General features: G+C 42.2%; 1 protein-coding gene across 2 annotated transcripts; it reads right to left on the reverse strand.

The window, feature by feature from the left end:
* Positions 1 to 924: 924 nt before the first annotated feature.
* On the reverse strand, positions 925 to 19369 carry MTX3 (metaxin 3). Of its 2 annotated transcripts, XM_028748778.2 has the most exons (9): positions 19222 to 19369; positions 17145 to 17214; positions 11214 to 11290; positions 9641 to 9733; positions 7809 to 7991; positions 6331 to 6407; positions 4488 to 4645; positions 4048 to 4136; positions 925 to 3153 (listed from the first exon to the last, which is right to left on the reverse strand). In XM_028748778.2, exons 1-9 carry the CDS (start codon positions 19300 to 19302, stop codon positions 3043 to 3045), a joined length of 939 nt encoding a protein of 312 aa, XP_028604611.2. In that variant the 5' UTR covers positions 19303 to 19369; the 3' UTR covers positions 925 to 3042. The 2 variants fall into 2 exon arrangements, with proteins under 2 accessions (XP_028604611.2, XP_028604612.2); XM_028748779.2 differs by lacking the exon at positions 7809 to 7991.
* Positions 19370 to 20176: the final 807 nt, after the last annotated feature.

The raw sequence follows: 20176 nt of genomic DNA on the forward strand, positions 1-20176 counted from the left end.
AGCACTCCACAAATGAGGAGCCCCTGCGGAAAATATGCTGTGCTCTAGATGCTATAAGGGTTTCAATTGTACTTTTACAGACATGCTGTGGACCATCAGAATAAAGGTAGCAGGTCACTGGTGGTCTGTGGACCACAGTCTGGAAACCCTTGTGCTACAGCATTTCCTATTAAATAAAACATGACATTTCTTTGTAACAGAAACACATTTTATTAATCTATGACCTACCTCTGAACTGGCCCTGATTTTCTGCTAAAATCTACATGTCTCTTCCTTGGTGATCATCCACAGATTTTGCTCTTTCAACCAGGACACCCCAAAAATAGAAACAATACTTCACAATGCATTTCCCTCATAACTGAACTTCCTGTCTTCTCCCACAAATGAGATTACTTTTTCTAAAAAGAAATGCAGCACATATTTCTATAGTATTAGACTAGAACAATACTTTGCAGTAAAATGTTATGTACTAGGGAATCTGAGCAATCATTTTACTTTTCTCTGCATCACAGTCTTTAAGGGCCAGCTCTCCTATGGGAAACACTGCTCCAAATATGAAACATATAAAATGGTGTGGTGACTTTTTCATTGGCACAAAAGAGTGCACCATTTATGCAGTCTGATCCTATGTGTGTTTAACTTGGAAGCAAATCACGCTTTCAAGTCACTTGCCCTGCAGGTAAATATTCCTAGGACTGAAATACAAATACACAATTTTCTTGGTCAGTCACAAATGCTTACAAAGCAAACAAAACCATGTTTGTGTTATGAAAGTTTTGTATAAACCAAGTAATATTATCTCATTTGATGTCCCCTGCAAGATCAGACACAAATAGTTTTTGCTTTAACATATATCCTTATGATTATCATGATTTGGTGTGTGACATCTCCAGCTTTAAATAACCAAAGCAAACATTCAGGAAGTAACATGAAACTTAAATTTATTCTTGTTAGACATCCAAAATTATTGTTATAAACAACAAGATACATTAAGGATCTTTACATTCCTTAGGTTTATAAATACTCTGCAAATACATGTATATACATTATTTACAGGTTTGTTTGTACAGCTATTTGTCTACCTATACAGAATACTGGAGGTAATTTAGAGAAAAATATCAGATTTGTTTGACTTGGCAAAATGAAGTCAGATGAAAAGAAAACGATCTTACATACATATGAAAACTGTTTCTTGGGAATCAGATACCATAAGATACATTGGTTAATGGCAGTTGCCATTTTGGCCAAGTAGCTTTTCAAAAATATTGTTGATATATTGGAAATTTCGAGTCAGTCCTTAGAATAGGGGATGGCAACTGATGGCCCATGGTCCTTAACCCAGTTTTGCACAGCCTATATTTCATCTAGCGTGTTGAGACCTCAAACAGGCTTCTGCGGTGTGTTGCCACTTTGCGGCACCTGGAAGCAGTGCATAAAGGGCTGCTTCGAACCTGGCAGGTACCCCGCACCACAGAGGCCTCTGCAATAGCGCAGAGGTCAACGCTGTTTTCAGAATGCACACCTTGCTGTAAAATACTCCCAAAGCACCTGTTTTTTTAGGCACTCACCCCCAGTCCAATAGTTGCAAACCTTGATTTATTAATGGAACTTTTGGACCAGTTGATAGCAGCTAATAATTTGAAATTACAATTACCATCACCATAAAAAATTGCCAGCATGATCTAGTAACAATTGGTGTAGTGGGGCACCATTGCTCACCTGGCTTCCCAGCATAGCAGGTCTCTGGTGCTTTCCAAGAGGGAGAGGGGAGGGGTGAGTTGCAGGTAGCTTGGTCCAGTGCAGCATGTGATAGTGGAATCAATATGACATTCCCCCTCCCACGTACTGGGCCAGGCTCCCTGTGCCTCCCCCTCTCTTCTCAGCAAGCCAGTGGCCTGCTGTGTTGGGTAGCTAGAAAAGCAACATTGCCCCACAAGTGCCACCTCTGCTGCTACTGGCCTGATCTAGGGCTTCCCCACGCATGTAGAAATTCCAGTGTATGTACAGTGTATGTGCTTGCTTGCTTGCTTGCTTGCTTACTTACTTACTACAGTGTCAGTATGCATCAGTAAGAAATGGTGGGGTGTCCCTGTTGTTTCAGTGCACTGGGCAGTTTAGTTTGAGCTTTATGCCAGGGCAATATCTCTTTATACCCAACAATGAAAGTTACTAATCTAGGGGAAAATCTAGATTATTTGGGGGTTTGATATTGGATAAATATATAAAAACAAGAAGCTAATGAATCTGCAGGGGCAGACAAAGTAAAGTGAGACAATGTTCATACTACATATTCAGTCTTGGCCTGCAACAGGGTTTCTAACTTGACCTCTTACATGCATTGATTGATACTGTCAATCCGTGTACTGACATTTTGAACGTAGGCATACTATCACAGAAGTTGGTCAAGCTTATCCTTTTCCTGATTAAGACCAAATCTGAAAAAAATTCTAATTAATGTTCCCAAGTGATCAGTTTAGTTTTTAAACTCTATAGTCATTTAAAAATGGCCAACATACACTGATCATTACTGAAAAAACAAAACAAAATGGCAAATACATTCTAACTGCTTGTCAGCTTACCTGTCACAAAAGACCGACATTTTAATTTTCTCTCTGTATTTGAACCACATTGGAAATCTATACAAATGCTTAAGTAGCTACTCCACATGCAACAACCAAGTTGAGTTATAACATGATTGCAGCCAAAATCAAAAGCATCTAGCAGAAAATGGTGATGCATTTGCATATTCCAAAGTGGAATCTTAGCTTTTGGTCAACTAACCCTAAAAGACAAGCATTATGCAGCACTTATGGTGACCTCATACGGCATTGTACAATTACTCAACAATTCTGTATGTGCTTAACTTAGACTTTTACTGGTTCCTTATGTGACTATAGATAGCATTGGTTAATTTAATGTGCTTGTGCCTATTTGCCAATTCACATTTTTACCTCGCTTCATGTACCTACAGAATTAGTGCAAAGATTGTTCAGATTTGATGTCAGCTTCTAATCACACACATAAATATGACAACTAAAACTCTCAGGGTGATAAGCGGTTTGGTGAGCTATTTGCTTCGCCACCTGTAGAAAGTTTGAGAGTTGTCAGCTTACGCGGAGGGTGCTGAGGACTCTTACGAAGGTTATCATCCATCTGCAGAAACAACATATATAGCAATTCATATATCTAAAGAAGATATCTATAACAAAATCTTCACAAAGATTCAGAAATGTTCTCTACAAAGCTGTTTTCTAGATATGCACTAGTGCAGTCTAACTGAGATCAAGGAGACCAGACCAATGTGAATGTTCAATAGAACTCCTCATGGATGTGATTCATCATTCCTTGATATTTTAGCTTTCATACTGCACTTAGCAAGCCTAATTCTCACTTATCCATAAATGTATTTATCATATTGTGTACTACTTGACCTATCATTGCTCACCTGGCTTCCCAGCATAGCAGGTCTCTGGTGCTTTCCAAGAGGGAGAGGGGAGGGGTGAGTTGCAGGCAGCTTGGTCCAGTGCAGCATATAAGTGACTTGTGTACTGCTGTCTAGCTCACTTTTGAAGAAAATGAATTTTCTAAGGTATGCAATATAATATGCATACCCTGAAACAAATATTTCACAGTATGCAATTGCTAAAATTACTCTGAAGATTACATGACAGTGACTAGGAAGAGGGGCCCTGATTTTAAAGCAAATGGAACCTAATGGGGAGAAAAGCAGAATTATCCTTCATCCAATGCTTACCCTGTCTGCAACCCTGCTCCTCAAATGCTTTCCTTCAAGCTAAGCCAAGGGCAACTTGAGCATCACAGCTTGGCAGAGGGAGAAAACACTTGGGTTGACAAGCTATCGGAAAGCTGGACAGGTTTTATTCTCTTCACTCATGTGTCCCTTTTCTGACTTCCATCCTCTCTTTCAACTTGATTAGACACAAATGGTCCAAACACATTGAACTGCCATGGTCATGCCTAATTTGGTCCCTTGTTATCAACAAGAAGAAGATCAGAAAAATACAAAAAGACAGAAACAAAAATGACCTTTTCAATTAAGTTGGATTCTTTGTTTACAAGCTGTGTGAGTTTCTGTAGATTTGCATCAACTGTGTCTTGACCTGCTGGAGTGGCACCTAAATAAGCAATGCACACAGAAACAGAAAGTTAGGAGGGACTGAAACTACATTTAGAAAGCATTTCCTTATTTTCATCAGGGAACAGAACATAAGAAGGGTCTGCTGGATCAGGTCAATGGCCCATCTAGTCCAGCAACCTGTTCTTACAGTGGCCAACCAAGTGCCCATGGGTAAGCCTGAAAAATCAATTTCACCTCCCCACCACAAACCAAATCCTCTGCTACCTCCATTCCACAACAGAGAAAATTTAAAATGGTAAGACTTCCAGAGCCATACAGATTCAGTGCAAATATAGGTATACCTCTTATGAAAATATAACACATGCTGAAAGAGAAGCATATGGCTTACCTGATAAGTTTGATCTGAAGTAGCAAATCAGAATGTCATCACAGAAGTGACATAAATTGGGAAGCTGCTTCAAATGATCTTGTAGCTGGGTTTTGGGGAACGGTACTTTATAAAGAGGAGCAAGAAAACCAAACACAAAGGCATCAAGAGTTGTAGGCCTAGGGGTGACAAACATGGGATACGGATATCTCAAACCCTGTAAGTCACTTTCTAAACAGAGAAAAATATCAAGCAAAGTGTCGCTGTTTGAAGACACTTGTATTTAGCAAAATAACGTGAGTGCTAATGTGGAATTAAACCCATGATGGAAGATTAAAAATATGTTTGACTCAACATATGGTATAGTCTCTTATTTTCACAGCAGTTTAATAAGATTGTGTTTTGTCATAAAATATCTCCATTAATGGGATAAAAGAGACAGATATTCATGGCACACCATTTTACTAGACAATGAGCAAGATTCAACTGCCTGCAGGCTGCACATATAATTACAAAACAGCAGCTGCTGTCATGTCCCAAGTCTGTTTAGAGACATTAATGTTGAACACTGTCATAGTTTCAGCTGCTCCCTTGCTACAGATGTACAAGAGCTGATAAATGGAATATTTGGTGATCACATGCCATCAACAAAACTCAGATTTGGTTCACAGATTACTCCAACATCTGCATTGGGATAGATTTTTATTTATTTTTTGCTTATTTGGAGCATTTGTACCCCATTCTCTGCCAAATAGTTCCATGCTGTTCCAGCAACATTTTGATGCAAAAACTACACAGGCAGGTCAAATCACATAATTATTTCCTGTGCCAGCATTACTGACTGAGCCTCACTTGAAGTGGCTTCCATGACCACCACTGTGGTAATTTTTAAAAAAGTATATAAGACGAGTTCTTAGAAGGAAAACAGTGTTTGGCATGAAAGGTCAGAATCGCAACAACAATTGAGCTGATTGACTCCTCTCTTCTGTCTGAAGTGCAGGTGGTACACAGACTGACACAATTCGAAAATGGGCATCCTATGGAACAGGAAGGTTTGCTGCAGTACAGTATATCCAATGAGGATAAGACTCCCCCCAAAACAATGTGCCAATGTGCTCTTAGAAATAAAAATCTGTAAATAGGGCAGCCATGGTCTGGTTTTCATTGTCCAAGTTTTTTATAAAAAAAACAACAGTCACCAACTGTGCAGGGAACAGATCAAATGGAACGAAGACATACCATGTATAGGGCAGTTAAGTTAGGTTGTTCAGCTGCAACCTATCTATTCCTCTGTAGGGTCAAGCTCCAAAAAGTCCTGATTCTTCAAGGCTGCAACAGAGGCAAGCTTTGCACAGGACTGATTGGTTGGCACCTGCGAATCTGCCACTATACCACCCGCAACATGGGGGGAGGGAATGCACTTCAAACAGATTTTTTAAAAAAATAAAGCAACACATGATAAATAGACAAACAAACAGGGATGTGCTTTTAATTAAAAAGAAAAGAGAACAGAAATCACACTGCCTGCCTGAGGCACAAGGGAAGACTGATGGCTGATGGCTGAGCCAGCAATCAATTCCCTAGCATGCAAATGTGTCATTTCACTTGCAAAGCCAGAAGCAAGCCAAGTTCACTGCTGGTGAGCTCTTGTTCATATTTTTATTTGCCTCTGCACATTTAATTGGTCACCCTGTGGTTTGACAAGCACTAGAAGAATGACATCTGATTTTAAAACTTGAATACATACCAAAAATCTATGTTTCGTTCACAAGGAAAAAGAAAACCGGAAAGCATACACAAGTATTTTGGCATTAATAGTACCACACCGCATATGTTGCAAACACTGTAAACATTCTGTACTCACGTGTTTCCAAAGAAAAATGGAGACGTCCCCAGTCTGTTTGATAGAAGATTCAGGCATTCCTTGGCATCTCTGTAGATCTAAAACAAACAAACAAACAAACAAACAAACAAACATCAAAGTTTATTTGCATACCACCTTTTCTAGAAGCTCATCTCAAATTAATTTAGTACATGGATGATGGATAGCTAAGAATCTCTGTGGCACAACCCAGATTAAAAAAGGCCCAAAGCATACTACTTCAATTTAGTGTCTGAAAGATATGCACACACATAACCCCCAAATAATGAGTTATAGCCAACAAAGTATTCAAAGTAGATCCACTGAAAATTAATGGACCCAAATTAATATTGTCCATACCTTGTCCAAGTCATACCTTGGATCCCAAACGCCTCGGAAGTCGGACATTTTGGCTCCCGAACGCCGCAAACCCAGAAGTGATTATTCCAGTTTGCGAATGTTTTTTTGAAACCTGAATGTCCGACGGGACTTCCGCAGCTTCTGATTGGCTGCAGGAGCTTCCTACAGCCAATCAGAAGCTGCAATTTGGTTTCTGAATGTTTCTGAATGTTTTGGAAGTCGAACAGACTTCCAGAACGGATTCCATACGACTTCCAAGGTACAACTGTAATTTCAACGGGAGTACTCTGAGTAAAATGTAGTGGCTACAACCCAATATTTGAGAAACTGTTATGTGTCCTTGGGCACACATATACATAACCTGCTTGTGGCCACTCCTTTGTATGCTGGCTTATTTTTTTGCTTGTTTGCAAGAGTGTCTCCCTCCAACCACATTATTCCCGTACCCTGCTGGAAGATGAGTGTCTTATGTTTGCTATCCATGCCTTGATCATCTTGTGGATTAGTTACCGCAATCTGCAATATGTGAGCTTGTCTTTGAAAACTGTTCAAAAGCTTCAGCTAGTAACAAAATGTCTTTCTTTCTTTCTTTCTTTCTTTTGCCACCCTTCGTTGGTTAAGATCCAGAGTAGTTTACAAAATACAGTTAAAACAATGTATTCAATTTTTAAGAACTTCATTGTAACATAAAACTAATATTCAATCCATCAGAGCACTACAGCAGAAGAGGGCAGAATCAGTCCACCTGGCATAAAAAACACCAGTCCCTCCCCAAAACATGAGTGAAGAGATGCCAGGCATAAAGAATGTAAAACACTAGTTCTTTCCATCTGCATGGGTTGACAAATTTGTTAACCGGAACAATAACATCAGGCATGGGAAATTTAAAGTGGCCACTAAAATGAAGTAGAATCAGGAAAGCCCTCTCCCGAAACTTCTTTTGAATCACTGGTTGATCAAGGAAGTTGTTGGACCAGTAAACTTCACTGATCCTTCCAACATTACCTTGAAGAAATCTATTGTCTCAAAAAGTATTAAAACAAGCACCATCATATTTAGCGTCTAATTCTAGTACATTTGCATCGATTATAGGCCTAAATTACTCATAAAGCAAAATATACCTGTGCTTCCACTTCAGTGAGACTGTAGAGCGGAGGCCCTCCCTTTGTCAGCAAGATCCTATTAAGGGCTTCCCCAGACATCTTTCTAGGCAGATACCAACTCAATGGAAATGGGATCCTTGAAGCAAACCATGGTTTTGTCACATTGTAGTAATTATCAGCTTCAACCCAGAAAGTGTGCAGCTATATCATGATAACAAAGAATGTTAACATTCGATAATGAACATCAGCCTCCCTGTTACTAAAAAAACCAAACCTGTTTTTGTTTACCAATAGATTTTGGGGGATCTAACAAGCCTGTCTCAGTGTTCAAGAACCAAGTTATTTTCTCAGCAGAGTGGAAATAAAGTTAAGACTATTACAGATATGCAAACACATTTTTAATAATTAATTAATAATACGAATAGGACAGATCTCAATAAGAGTGCGTGTCTCTACACTTTTACATGAAAATAAGTCCCAATGAACTCAATGGGGCCTTCTGAGTAGACATGAATAGGACTGCACTATAGAGGTAATTAGAAAAGTCAAAGTATACCAAGCATATTATATTTAAAGAAGCAATTTATATTCAATTTAAATTATTCCTACCATGTCAGCAGTGTTTCAGAACAGTGAAAAGTAACTAGTTTAAATAACACACATACTTGCTATGAGTTGCAAGTCTCCTCTATCCATTACCTGAACTTCTGTGACATTACTGGCCTAGTCCTTACATATAGCAGACTGAAAACTTCGCATAAAAACCTAGCACATTATGGATAAGTCAAGATCTAAGAAAGTCTGTGGCTGTTCTTCTCCTGCCATTTTGTATCTAGTGCAAGATCTACCCAGAAATGGTAATGAGCTATTGTATACTGCATCTGCTCGATTAGTTTAACTTTGTTTTCAGGTTGTTGTGCTTTTTATATGAGCAACAGAAGCCTATCACATACAACTTTCATTAAAACCACACTAGAACTCATCTTATCTATTTCTAGTTTTCTTTGTGGAAAGAATTTCTGTATAGGAAAAATTTAGTTATGTAAGTCTTCATCTACAGAGTGAAGAAATAAAACCCAGACAGATGTTTACCACCATGTCTACTGTTTGTGATAACAAAGCCACAGAGCAGGGGTGGGGAATCTGTGGCCTTCCTGATGATGTTGCACTCCAACTCCTCTCAGTCCCAGCCAGCATAGCCAATAGTCAGGGATGATGGGACTGGGAGTCCAACAATGTCTGGAAGGCCCACACAGCTGTCCAAACTCTTGCTTTCAGATTACAGTGGTACCTTGCAAGACGGGTGCCTCGCAAGACAAAAAACTCGCTAGACGAAAGGGTTTTTTGTTTTTTGAGCTGCTTCGGAAGACGATTTTCCCTATGGGCTTGCTTCGCAAGACGGAAATGTCTTGCAAGTTTGTTTCCTTTTTCTTAACACCGTTAATACAGTTGCGACTTGACTTCGAGGAGCAACTCATAGAACGCGGTGTGGTAGCCTTTTTTGAGGTTTTTAAAGACTTTGGTGATTTTTGAAGCTTTTCCAAAACTTTCCCGACACCGTGCTTCGCAAGACGAAAAAAATCGCAAGACGACAAAACTCGCGGAACGAATTAATTTCGTCTTGCGAGGCACCACTGTACTGAACTAACCCTATTGTCACTGAGCTCTTTAATATGAATGCTGATTTTAAAGATATATGATTTTAATGGTGATTACTGACTCCTAAGACATCTCACAGGAACACACAAGAAGTTCAAGACACATTAATTTCAATGAGCTGAATAAGCATGTTATTGACTTTGGTGGGTGGCACTGCAAACCTTTGGTGACAAACAACAACTGTATCTTACCACAGCAGGAAGTAATTTTTCTTCGAGTAGTGCAATGTACGCCAGTGTGTCTGCTCCTTCTTTTGTAGACAACTCATAATCAGCATTATATTTCTGCCAGTGAAAAAGGCAATACATTAATGCAGCAAGCAGTCATATGAAACTTTCCAAAGAGAAAATGAAGCCAACAATTGAAGGTTCCTGTAAAAAGTGAATTATATATTGTTTCAAAAAACAGAAAAGCAATAAACAATAACATTAAACTCTTAACTTTTCCTCCAAGTTAATGGTTTCAATGTTTAACAATAGTGTTGACTGCTGAAGTTACAGAGGCACTTAATTCTAAGATCAATCTGCCTGAAGTCAAACTAATGGGGATATTTTAACAAAATCAACTTGCACTTTAGTTAAGGTGTGCATGACCTTTCTATTTAAACTGCTTTTAGTCATGGTGAATCCTGAAAAATGGAGTTTAAGAATGCATCTATATTCCCCAAAAATATAAAATTTACTTGTGCTCCTGTTTGGCTCTTTTATTGTACAAACAGAATCTGAAAGAGTTGGGAATTTATGAGCTACAATCCTGATCTCCTAGTGAATATATAGACAAGAGATCTTGTGGAATGGCACTCTGTAGGATCCAAGGAGAACCATTTCCTCCCTGTCCCTGATGTTGGAGCATCAGTCAAGATGCAGCAATGCCTGAAAGCTCTATCAGCCAAGCATTTCACCTTACATAGAAGCCTTTCTGTGCATTGCATAGGGCGCTCCATAGGACAATCCAGTAGTCAGTTTATCTCCTGATCTTGCCTATGCAGGGTGCTGCCAACAGAAGCTGAAATTTTGCCATATTCAGGGCGACAGGACAAGTAGCCTGTGGGATTGTTTTGTAGAAAGCATTAGCTCCCGCCTGGCTATGATAGAGGGTATGGTCACTGCTGTGGCTTGTGTGGCACAACAAAGTTCTGCTTCGCTGAGGTGGGGATCCACTTTACAGGTTGATTTCCATGCACTCACATATGCTAGAAGAGAATGATTGCAGTGAGTTTTATTTATTATTTTATTTCACACTATTTATATACTGCTCGATTGTAAAAAAAAAACAAAAAAAAACTAAAAAAAAACCTCAAAGAGTTCAAGTAGTATTGAGTCTGGCTGGCGGAGTCAATTGACTATAGATTTCTTGGGACACATTTTGTTTGTTCTCATACCTTAACAGGAGAGGGAGAGGTGGCAGTCAAACCCTAGCAAAGGTGTCCTCTCTCCAGAATGTTCCTTAGTCTTTGGAAACAGTTTTAAGAATTCTGCCTCAATATCCTGATTTTTCAGCTGTCATTTCCTTGATTTTCCAGTCTTCAATGAAACTTCCAGGCTAGCCAGCAACTGAATTTCTAATGTTAAAGTTAAGGAAGGGGAAAAAATTCCTTAATCAAGTGAAAGACACATTTTATTCCCTTTTTGTAAATAAAGAAGCAAACAAAAGCACAAGTAATTTGCTCTCAAATCTCACAAAGCTTTTGAAATGAAAGTTAGAGATCGCTAATCTTTAAAGATTTAACTTACCAGATATGAGATACTATTTATGGAAACTCACCTGCTTTCTTAAGAAGTTTAGTATTTTTGCTGGCTGAGAAATAACGGTGTCATTCAATATCAGTACTGGTACACTCCCTAAAAATAAATGATCAATCAAGATAATGCAATCAAAACAACCCTATTAGTGCTAACATAACAGGTGATTAAATCTGCTCATGTAAGAATTCTGATCAGCTCAATACCAAGGATTGGTACATATAAGCTTTCACTTTTGCCACTCATTTTTTTAAATTGCCTTATTTTGTAGCTTCAACATAAGAAGGCTAGGGGTGATCCTTCATCCTGCTGACATAGATCAGATGACGCTAAGCACTGTTACTTCATCATCCAGAATCATTCTGCTACACCCACATTTGATTCATAAAAGGCCTTTCACAATGCAACTGCACATCCTAGGTCTTTCACTGCACTAGTGCAACAAATAGCTTGGAATGTAATGTTAGGATATTTCCGTTCCACCTTAAGAGAGAGCAGGCTTGTGAGTCACAGAGTCTGCGCATGTCCTAGTCACAGGATGTTTATGCTTGCTGTTTCCTTTCGATTTCAGTCGGTCAGAGACACTGACACAGAACGGTCATGTTTTCTCTTTGTTCTGTTCAACGCTAAATAAAGTCTGTAAATTATGCTCTCTTCTACGGTGCAAGCTTTCTGGCTGTGGTTCTGCTGATAAAGAACAGTGTGCACAAGCCTGGAATGTGGCAATCTATTTCTGAGGCTTCGTGTCGCTAACTGCTGGATCTGCCTGGCTACGGGAGATCGATGGAAGTCCGGCAGCCGGCTTGGGGCCATGATGGACTATATCTCCCTGGCAGTTTCCCAACAACAAGGTTTCGGGCCCAGATTCACAGCACCTACAGGAGAGTAAAGCTGCAACAGACTGCGTTTGAGAGGTATGTGAAAAGCGAAAGCAGCGAGAGCGGAGGCTTTTCTGTTTACCTCAACAAGGAGCCTTTGAACTCCGGCAAGGCTTAATTGGCCTGGGAGCCAAGCCAGGGAGTTCGTGATTAATGGGCTGCCGAGATAATAAGTCTTTGAAGGCATAAAGACTTGGGCTCACGTAAAGACCTGAGATGGATCTTTTACAATCCTCAGAAGTAGCTCCGTGTCCACCGAAGCTAAATGGCCACAACTATCAGACCTGGGCAAAATGGTGTGAGAGTTTGCTGCGTCAGTTTAGGGTGTGGCATACCGTGAGTGAGGCCCCCCCAGTTCCTCTGACAGAGAGATGGAAAGCCGATGATTCGAAGGCGATTGACGTAATAGTCTTATCCGTATCTCTTGAGGAAATTAAGACGCTGGCTGGCAACACCACTGCACGTGGAATGTGGTATGCTTTGATGAAAGCTCACAACTCAGTTGTCCCAGCCCAGAGTTTGACTGCATCGGAGGTCCAAGCTGTTTCCCAGAATGCGAGTGTATGCAGGGATGCTGAGGGCACCGGTTGCAAGCTGCAGGGGGAGCAGACTGTGATGTCATCCCAGGCAGCATTCCAGCCTCCAGGGGGAGCCAAGGAGTCGGCAGCTGAGAGCTCTGTTTCTCGTGAGAACCAAGGTCATCGCCTTTGCAGAGGCCGGAAAGGCAAAGGTAAACAGGCGTCTGCAGATGGCCAGGAGCGAAGGGAGGGTGAAGAGCCCGCGCCAGGGAAAAACAAAGCTATGTTTGCTGGCACAGCTTCACCAAAGGCTAAAGGCACGTCTGCTGACCAGAAGCAGGGGGGCAAGCTGCAAAAGCCCACGCCAGTGGAAGACAAGGCTATGTCTGCTGGCACAGCTTCACCAAAGGCTAAAGGCACGTCTGCTGGCCAGGAGCAGCAGGGGGGCAAGCTGCAAAAGCCCAAGCCAATGGAAAACAAGGGTTTGCTTGCTGTGAAGGCTGCTCCAACAGCCAAAGGCAGTTTTGTTGTTGATTCGGGCTGTACCCGCCACATCTCGAAGGATCGGCACCTGTTTATCTCCTTCAAGCCTCAGGAAGGTGAGATCCACCTGGCTGATGGAAGGACGTTGCAAATTGCAGGAAAAGGGACTGTGAAACTTGCAAGTTTGCATACAACCATCAGTAATGTACTGTATGTTCCTGGAGCTGCAAGCAATTTATTGAGCGTCCCGCAGCTTACTGGACGTGGTTTTCAGATTTCCTTCAAGAGGAGCGTCTGTGTCATCAGTAAAGGCAAAGAGGACTATTTGCATGCAAAGTTTATGGATGGTTTGTTCCATATAACTTATGAGGACACTGCTGTTGTATCTAATGCTGATTCTTGTTGTGTTGCACAAACTAACAAAGTTCTTCATGCAGGTTGCATTCATGAAGCGCATCGAAGGTTTGGTCACCTCTCTTGGAAGGCACTGGCCAAGATGCCAGAGGTGGTTGAGGGTTTGAACATCAAACCCTGTAAATTTCACATGAAATGTGTATCTTGTGCAGAGAACAAGGTGAAGGTTGCTCCAAAAGGCAAAGAGTCTAGCAGGCAGGCTTCCAAGCCCTACCAGCTAGTGCACGCAGACCTGGTTGGGCCACTTACGCCCTCTTTAGGAGGAGCAAGGTTCTTCATGGTTCTAATTGATTCTTTTTCTAGGTACATTCATGTGTTTTTGCTCGAACAGAAATCGCAAGCGTTTCCGAAGTTTAAGGCATTCTGTGCTTGGTTGGAGAATGCTCACGGTAAACGTATTTCCTGTCTTTTTACCGATCGGGGCGGGGAATTCACTTCTCAGCAGTTTGAAGCTTTCCTGACTGAGAAGGGAATCCAGCATGACATGTCAACCCCCAGATCGCCATGGATGAATGGGCTTGCGGAGAGAGCAAATCAAACATTGCTGCAAGGAATGAAAACCTTATTGCATGATGCCAATCTCCCTGATAAGTTTTGGGGGGAGGCTTTAGGGAATCTGGTTTACTCCGTTAATCGCAGATTGTCATCACCCATTGGTTGTACCCCCTATGAGAAGATGTTTGGCAAGAAACCCAACACCAAACACATGAGAATTTTTGGTTCTGACATGTGGGTACGCACCCCACAAACCAACAAGCTTGGGAAGCGTGGGGCACATGGTTTGTTCATGGGGTACGAAAAAGGTGCATACAGGGTATGGATGACTAACTCTAAGTCCATAAAGTTCACAAGGAGTGTTGAGTACAATCCTAAGTGGGGGGAAAATGTGGGAATTTTCCAGAGTTACCCAGAGGAGGATGAAGGTGATGTCAAGCAAGCAGCTAAAGCTGAGGAAGCTGCTGATGATGATGAGGATGATGATGATGATGATGATGATGATGATCAGAGTTCGGATTCCAGTTCAGTGGGCGGCGCTGCTGCTGATGTCAGTGAGAGTGATGACACAGCAGACTACAAGAGTGCAAAGGCCTCAGTCAGACCATCTGATGCGTCTGACAATGAACTGGAAGAACCACTGTTCACCATTGGTCATTTTTCTCCTAAGAAAGAGGAGATGAGTCCAGAAGACTTGCGTCTAGTACGTAGGTCTGAAAGGGCGACCAAAGGCAGACCTCCAAAGAGATTTGCTGATGAGTTTGCTAAGACTGCAACTGCTGTTCTTAGTAGCTCAGAGAAGGTGTGGGAACCTTCAAGCTTCAAAGAGGTTCAGGAGTTAACCTCTAAAGATGCTGAGCCTTGGCTTAATGCCATGAAGGCTGAAGTTGATTCCTTGAACAGGAACCAAACTTGGGAGCTGGTACCGGTAGTCCCAGGTATGAGACTGGTTGGCAGCAAATGGGTCTTCAAGGCGAAGACAGACCAGAATGGCAAGGTTGTCAGACACAAAGCCAGATTGGTTGCCAGAGGTTTTTCACAGGTACCAGGACAGGATTACCACGAGACCTACTCACCCACAGTCAAATATGAGAGCATTCGGCTGATGCTCAAGATCGCTGCGGAGGAGAAACTGCATGTTTTTCATCATGACATTAATACAGCTTTTTTGTACGGGATTTTGAACGAGGAGCTGTTTATGCTTCCACCTGACGGGATGCAGATACAGAAGGGAATGGTCTGTAAACTGCGGAAATCCTTATATGGTCTCAAGCAGAGTGCTAGGTGTTGGAACACAAAACTCACTGAAACGTTGCTTTCTCTAGGTTTTCACCAGGGCAAAGCTGATCCATGTGTGTTTGTCAAGGAGGAGGGGCAAAACAAACTGTATTGTTTATGTTTTGTTGATGATCTTCTGATGTTTTGGAAGAATCAGGCTTTCTATCAAAGCACCCTAGCTCAGCTGAAGGAGCACTTTGACATGAAGGATCTTGGTGAGGTATCCAACTATCTTTCTCTGCAGGTGGAGAAGGACCAAGCGGGTAATTTTCTGGTACACCAAACACAGAAAATTGCTGATGTATTAACCAGGTTGAATTTGGTTGATGCAAACCCAGCAGACACACCGATGGTGACAGGTTACCAGGTAGATAGTACTGCTGAAGCGTTTTCTGACACAACGCTATACAGATGCGTTCTAGGCAAGCTGAATTTCATTGCCAGATGTTCAAGACCTGACATAGCTGTAAGCTGTAATCTGCTTAGCAGACATGCCAACAATCCTACGGTTCAGGATTGGAAAGCTCTGAAGCGCATAGCCCGCTATTTGAAAGGGACTATGCACTACAGGCTGAGGTTCACCAGTCAGAAGACTGGAGGTCTTGAAATCTTTGCAGATGCAAGTTTTGGGAGTGACACCACAGATGGTACAAGCACTTCTGGAGTATGCTACATGTACAACCACTGCCTGTTTGACTGGTTGTGCAAGAAGCAAACAACAGTGAGCCTAAGTTCCTGTGAAGCAGAACTCAATGCTCTGTCATTTTCACTCATGGATTGTGAATGGTTGATGCAACTGTTTAAGGACATCGGGGTTTCTGTGAAATGTCCTATACAAGTGTATCAAGACAATAGATCATGTTTGGCTTTGCTGAACTCTGAGAGTTGCAAGCAAAGAACCAAGTACTTGCAGATTAAGCTACATCGTGCAAGAGAGTGTATTCAAAAGGGACTGATTCGGGTGTCCTACATGCCAGGAAATGAGATTCCTGCTGATCTGTTGTCTAAGGTTGTTAACAAAGAACAACTTAAGGTTTATGTACAAAGGTTGCAATTGAGTGAACCACAGGTACAACAGGTTACACGGAAAGGGGGAGGATGTTAGGATATTTCCGTTCCACCTTAAGAGAGAGCAGGCTTGTGAGTCACAGAGTCTGCGCATGTCCTAGTCACAGGATGTTTATGCTTGCTGTTTCCTTTCGATTTCAGTCGGTCAGAGACACTGACACAGAACGGTCATGTTTTCTCTTTGTTCTGTTCAACGCTAAATAAAGTCTGTAAATTATGCTCTCTTCTACGGTGCAAGCTTTCTGGCTGTGGTTCTGCTGATAAAGAACAGTGTGCACAAGCCTGGAATGTGGCAATCTATTTCTGAGGCTTCGTGTCGCTAACTGCTGGATCTGCCTGGCTACGGGAGATCGATGGAAGTCCGGCAGCCGGCTTGGGGCCATGATGGACTATATCTCCCTGGCAGTTTCCCAACATGTAATGCTCACTTTGAACTGACTTTCATCTGATATGATCCACTCTTGGCTTTGCACAACGGAAAGTAAGACTGGGTTCTAAGCCAGGGCTGAGGATCTTCCTATTTGTACATAGTTATGTATGTATGTAACCCAGAATTGCTATGCAGGGAGGTAGGGCTGCTGCATCCCCAGATGGTGTGACGGTGGGGCAGGGTTGGTTTGGGCACACTGGCAAGAGCACTGGACTGGAACAGTCACTGTGCCCACACCACCCTGGCCACTGCCCCTTGTCCATCCCAGTACATAGCAGTGAAGCCAGATCTGTGGCACCACCCATTCCCAGTAGCTGCTTCTGATGTAACCACTGCTTAAGATGTGACCTAAAATGCAAATATATACACGTAAAATGTTAAAGCAATACCTCTTGGTGCTCTCCACAAATGATCTATAACATTCACTTTCAATGGTGCACCACAAAACCTGGCATAAGCCTGCAATGAAAGTTACAAAATAATTAAACTCAATGTTTTATTCTTCAGAATTTTGACAACCTAAATGTTTGGTAAAGAAGCTACTTATTTGATTTATAACCTGACTCATCTCAAAAGCTCAGGGTGCAGTCATATTATGCCACTACCATAATCAACATTAAATGTAACACTCAACTGTCAAAATTAATGGACAATTTACTACGGACTTCAATGGGATGTCAGTTAGCTATGGGGCCAAGAGGAGCTAAGACAGTGAAAAAAAATTGTGGCTCTCCTGGGCTTGTTGGATTTCAACTTATGCTATCTATGATGAATAGGCAATGTTGGCTGGGGCTGAAGGGAACTGGAATCCAACAACATCTTGAAGGTCACAGGTTTCTCAGCATGAATTATGGGAAAGCATTACTAGTTTTAAAATACACTGACCTAGTTCCACCCAAGGAAATCCTTTCCACCCCCGCAGCTCATGGGTAAGGTTGTTGTTGTTTAGTCGTTTAGTCGTGTCCGACTCTTTGTGACCCCATGGAGCAGAGCACACCAGGCTCTGTACATGCAGCTATTTATCTGTAAATCTCTCTTTGTTTTAGCTGGATGTGACCACTAGCTGTTACATTCCACTACATGCACACAAACAGAGCTGGAACTGGGCTGAGATCAACCTATATTGTTAATATATGCCATAAGCCCAAGTTCACACTTCATACTCAGCAAAACCGATTTCGCTCTAGGTAGTGTGACGGCAGAAGGACCCAGTGAGGTGCAAATACAGTGGTACCTCAGGTTAAGTACTTAATTCGTTCCGGAGGTCCGTACTTAACCTGAAACTGTTCTTAACCTGAAGCACCACTTTAGCTAATGGGGCCTCCTGCTGCTGCCGTGCCGCCGGAGCATGATTTCTGTTCTCATCCTGAAGCAAAGTTCTTAACCTGAAGCACTATTTCTGGGTTAGCGAAGTCTGTAACCTAAAGCGTATGTAACCTGAAGTGTATGTAACCCGAGGTACTACTGTACTTAGCACTACATGCAAACTGAGCCACTGCATATTTTTTAAAAGACATACAGTTTAGACAACTTTAAAGCAATCGGAGATATCCATGGACCATTCTCAAACTACCATTTTTAATACGTATCAGCTTGCTTTCTCTTTTAAAAAGATGTGGATGAAGATTAAGTCTGTGACAATATGCACAAGTGACAAGTTAACATCTCAGTAGTCACAAATGCTGAACTTTACTTTTTAAAACACATATGCCTGTCTTGAAGTGTTGCTGTAAGAGTGGACTCTGAAAGGAGACGCAGCCTATATGCATTTTCTATTCATCCTACTCTTGAAGATATGTGAAACCCAAGGGCTTAAAGAAAGATTTTAAGGATTTAAATGAAATTGTCCTTTTAGACAATAAAGGTTTTCTGATGGCACATTTCTGTATTATGTTTTTGGTGCTCGATTGCACATTGTAGTGCGTCCTACTTTCAAATTCCAGAGACAGCTGCATTACAGCACAATCCTATGCATTTTCACTCAGAAGTTAAGCCTCACTCTGTCCAATGGGGTGACTCACGGGTAAATGTGCAACACTGCTGCAGCCACAGTCCGCTACAGAAAGCCCATACACCTCCAGGATTAATTTTTTTACTGTGACATTAACTTTCGTGTGCTAGCACCCACACCATATCGGATCCATCCCATGAAGTGGGCTCTCTGATCCACAACATTTCATACCACAGTTAAGTGCCGGATATTGCTTATTTTCAGAATGTATACAACACTTTTGAAGGGCTCTTTAAAAAGCAGGATGGAGACTCCTTTGGATATTAAAATAAAAATAAAAATGCATATATATATATAGGTGGAAGCTTTCCCCCTTCAACACTGGAAATGTTTGAGGCTTTCCTCCCCAGGTGCAATCCATTGTGGCGGCTCCTCACAAGCATCTCTCCGTCCCCCCCCCCCCCCCGAATCTGGGCCTTCGCCCGCCCGCGCAAACCCGTCAAACCCGCCGTTACCATGACAACGAGGCACTCCGCGTGCACGGACGGCAACCCCCAATCACCGCCCCAGCAGCTCAGCTCCATGGCGGGCGCCATATTGGACGCGGCAAACCCTTTGCCCTCACGAAGCTCCGCCCATGGCCCCGCCCTTCCCCACCTCGCGGAGTGTCCGCCCTTCGGCATGGGCGGGGCGAAGAAGAGGCCCGAGCGGGATGCTCCGCCCTTTTTACGTTTTCTACGTGTTCCAGCGGCTACATCGATCGCCTCTCGCTAACTGCGCGGCCTCAGGGCTAGAGCAGGGGCGCACATACCCCTCCCTACAACGGCCTTCCTATACTTTCTTGTGGCGGTTGTGGGGCAAAGGTTGGAGAGTGCAGCTACAGTACTCATCTTTATTTATCAGGGCAAAGCATTGGCGTTGAAAAACGAAGGTTTGGTAGTGCAAAACCAAAACCCCAAAAAGCCCACCTCCATGAATTTCCTAGCTGTTGTTTGGCCAAAGGGTTAATTTCAGATTAAATAAATAAAAATAGCTGCCTTCTTACTTGCTCCATTAATGGATCCGCACCTTGCCTTACAAGTCCGTTGCAAGCAGAAAAACGCAGCGTAATCCCAACAAAGACAAAGACAAATTTGGAATCCTAACCTTGTTTATTCAAAAGTAAATCTTGATCTCAGCGGGGCTTATTCCCAAATAGTTATGCAAAATTGTTATGCAACCTACACCTGACATTTAAAAAATATGCACATTACAACTATTAAGGAACTGTGGTCTCTCGTGTCTTGTCTACCCTACCCCTAAATTGTGGATAATAGCAGCCAGGGCCTATGCCCGTTTACCTTGGAGTAAGACCCACGGAGTTCAGTAGGGCTTCCAAATAGGATTGTGGCTTTCCTTGCAACTAAGGATGCAATCCTTGGTAAGGCTGGTACAAAGAGACTCTTATGTTCTTAGCTCCCCCACCTCCAT

The sequence above is a fragment of the Podarcis muralis genome, chromosome 11 (genome assembly GCF_964188315.1).
Source record: "Podarcis muralis chromosome 11, rPodMur119.hap1.1, whole genome shotgun sequence".
NCBI classification, from domain to species: domain Eukaryota; kingdom Metazoa; phylum Chordata; class Lepidosauria; order Squamata; family Lacertidae; genus Podarcis; species Podarcis muralis.

Coding starts and splice junctions, on each gene's coding strand:
- MTX3 (XM_028748778.2), bottom strand. CDS start 19,302: ATGGCGCCCGCCATGGAGCTGAGCTGCTGGGGCGGTGATTGGGGGTTG. Junction 9,734..11,213: donor TAAACTTCTTAAGAAAGCAG/GTGAGTTTCCAT, acceptor TTTCACTGGCAG/AAATATAATGCTGATTATGA. Junction 6,408..7,808: donor TCACTGAAGTGGAAGCACAG/GTATATTTTGCT, acceptor TGTTTGTTTTAG/ATCTACAGAGATGCCAAGGA.